Source organism: Triticum dicoccoides, unplaced genomic scaffold (assembly GCF_002162155.2).
Source record: "Triticum dicoccoides isolate Atlit2015 ecotype Zavitan unplaced genomic scaffold, WEW_v2.0 scaffold112278, whole genome shotgun sequence".
Taxonomy (NCBI): domain Eukaryota; kingdom Viridiplantae; phylum Streptophyta; class Magnoliopsida; order Poales; family Poaceae; genus Triticum; species Triticum dicoccoides.
This window is the reverse complement of record NW_021177718.1, coordinates 1-1,591: the sequence shown is the minus strand read 5'-3', so window position 1 is coordinate 1,591 and position 1,591 is coordinate 1. Positions and strand designations below refer to the sequence as shown.

Below are 1,591 nucleotides of genomic sequence, written 5' to 3'. Positions count from 1 at the left end.
AGAGAGAGAGAGAGAGAGAGAGAGAGAGAGAGAGAGAAGAAAATCAGATGGCATCCTCCTCTTCCATCCTTCTCCTTGCTGCTCTTCTTGCCTTGGTCTCATGCCAGGCCACTGCCTCCGACCCTAGCCCCCTCCAGGACTTTTGTGTCGCCGACATGAATTCACCAGGTACTATCCTGTTTCTCATCCCGTTCTCACCAAATAAATATGCTGAAATGAATTTCTAGAAATTATATGCAAGTCAGAAACAACTTCGTAAGATCTGAGCTTACATGTCACATCTCCTCTATGCACCAGTTCGTGTCAATGGGTTTGTTTGCAAGAACCCAATGGAGGTCAACGCTGATGACTTCTTCAAGGCAGCCGCCCTCGACAAGCCTAGGGTGACCAACAAGGTTGGATCCAACGTCACCTTGATCAACGTCATGCAGATTGCTGGACTCAACACACTCGGCATCTCAATTGCGCGCATCGACTATGCTCCCTTGGGTCAGAACCCACCACATACGCACCCTCGCGCCACTGAGATCCTCACGGTACTCGAGGGGACACTGTACGTTGGCTTTGTCACATCCAACCAGCCCGCCCCAAACAGAAACAAGTTCCTCTCCAAGGTGCTCAACAAAGGTGATGTGTTTGTCTTCCCCGTGGGGCTCATCCACTTCCAATTCAACCCCAACCCACACAAGCCCGCCGTTGCAATTGCCACACTTAGCAGCCAGAACCCTGGGGCTATCACAATTGCCAACGCGGTGTTTGGGTCAGACCCACAAATATCCGATGATGTTCTTGCCAAGGCGTTTCAGGTGGAAAAGAATACAATAGACTGGCTCCAGGCCCAGTTCTGGGAGAACAACCACAACTAAGTCAGACCTTTGTTAATTACTTGAAAGATCAGTGCACAAATTAAGGACATGGCTGAGTTCCTAGATATGCATCTTAATCTATAAAATAAATGGAACGTACATCATGCCATTTGTGTGTCTGTAATGAGTGAATGTATATCTACCTTCTGGATAATTGACAATATCATTTTTTATGATAATGATGTGATGTTGTATGCTTTTTTTGGTTCAAATGTGATGAATGCGATGGTTGGAGTCCGATTGTGCTCATGATTGAAATATGGAAGTCGTATGTGCAAAAGTTGGTTGCTTGAGTCGTAGTTCTTGTCTCTCGCTTTCTGTTTCATGAAATAAGTAATTTATGATTCCCGTATGTAATGTTTTAGCTTCCTTTTAGTTCAAAACTAATGTAAGCTTTATTGACGGTTGCTTGAATGGAAATCAATGAAGTGACTCATTTATCAAAAAACTTACGAGCATTATTTTTGTTTTCCTTAAGTTGAGAACTAGAAATACGATTTTTTACTAATTTATAGAAACTGGGCTCACCAGAGACCAGGTTCCAAAAATCAGCTCAAACATACATATAGGAAACATGAAAAAATATAGAAAAGAAAGGATTATTACCCCCACCCCCCAAATGGTTATTATTTGCGTTGTTAGCTTGTCAGTGAAGAATTTTATCATGAAACGGACTTCTACCCGCTTCATAAATAAAGTCCAATGACCGAACGATACATGGTGTC

The 1,591-nt window shown here is 43.2% G+C and overlaps 1 protein-coding gene across 1 annotated transcript; it reads left to right on the top strand.

The window, feature by feature from the left end:
• The first annotated feature begins 6 nt into the window (after window positions 1–6).
• LOC119343008 (germin-like protein 8-5) lies at window positions 7–1,050 on the top strand. The gene is made up of 2 exons (XM_037614236.1): window positions 7–168; window positions 298–1,050. The coding sequence occupies exons 1-2, from the start codon at window positions 48–50 to the stop codon at window positions 864–866; spliced, it is 690 nt and encodes a 229-aa protein (XP_037470133.1). The 5' UTR covers window positions 7–47; the 3' UTR covers window positions 867–1,050.
• Window positions 1,051–1,591: the final 541 nt, after the last annotated feature.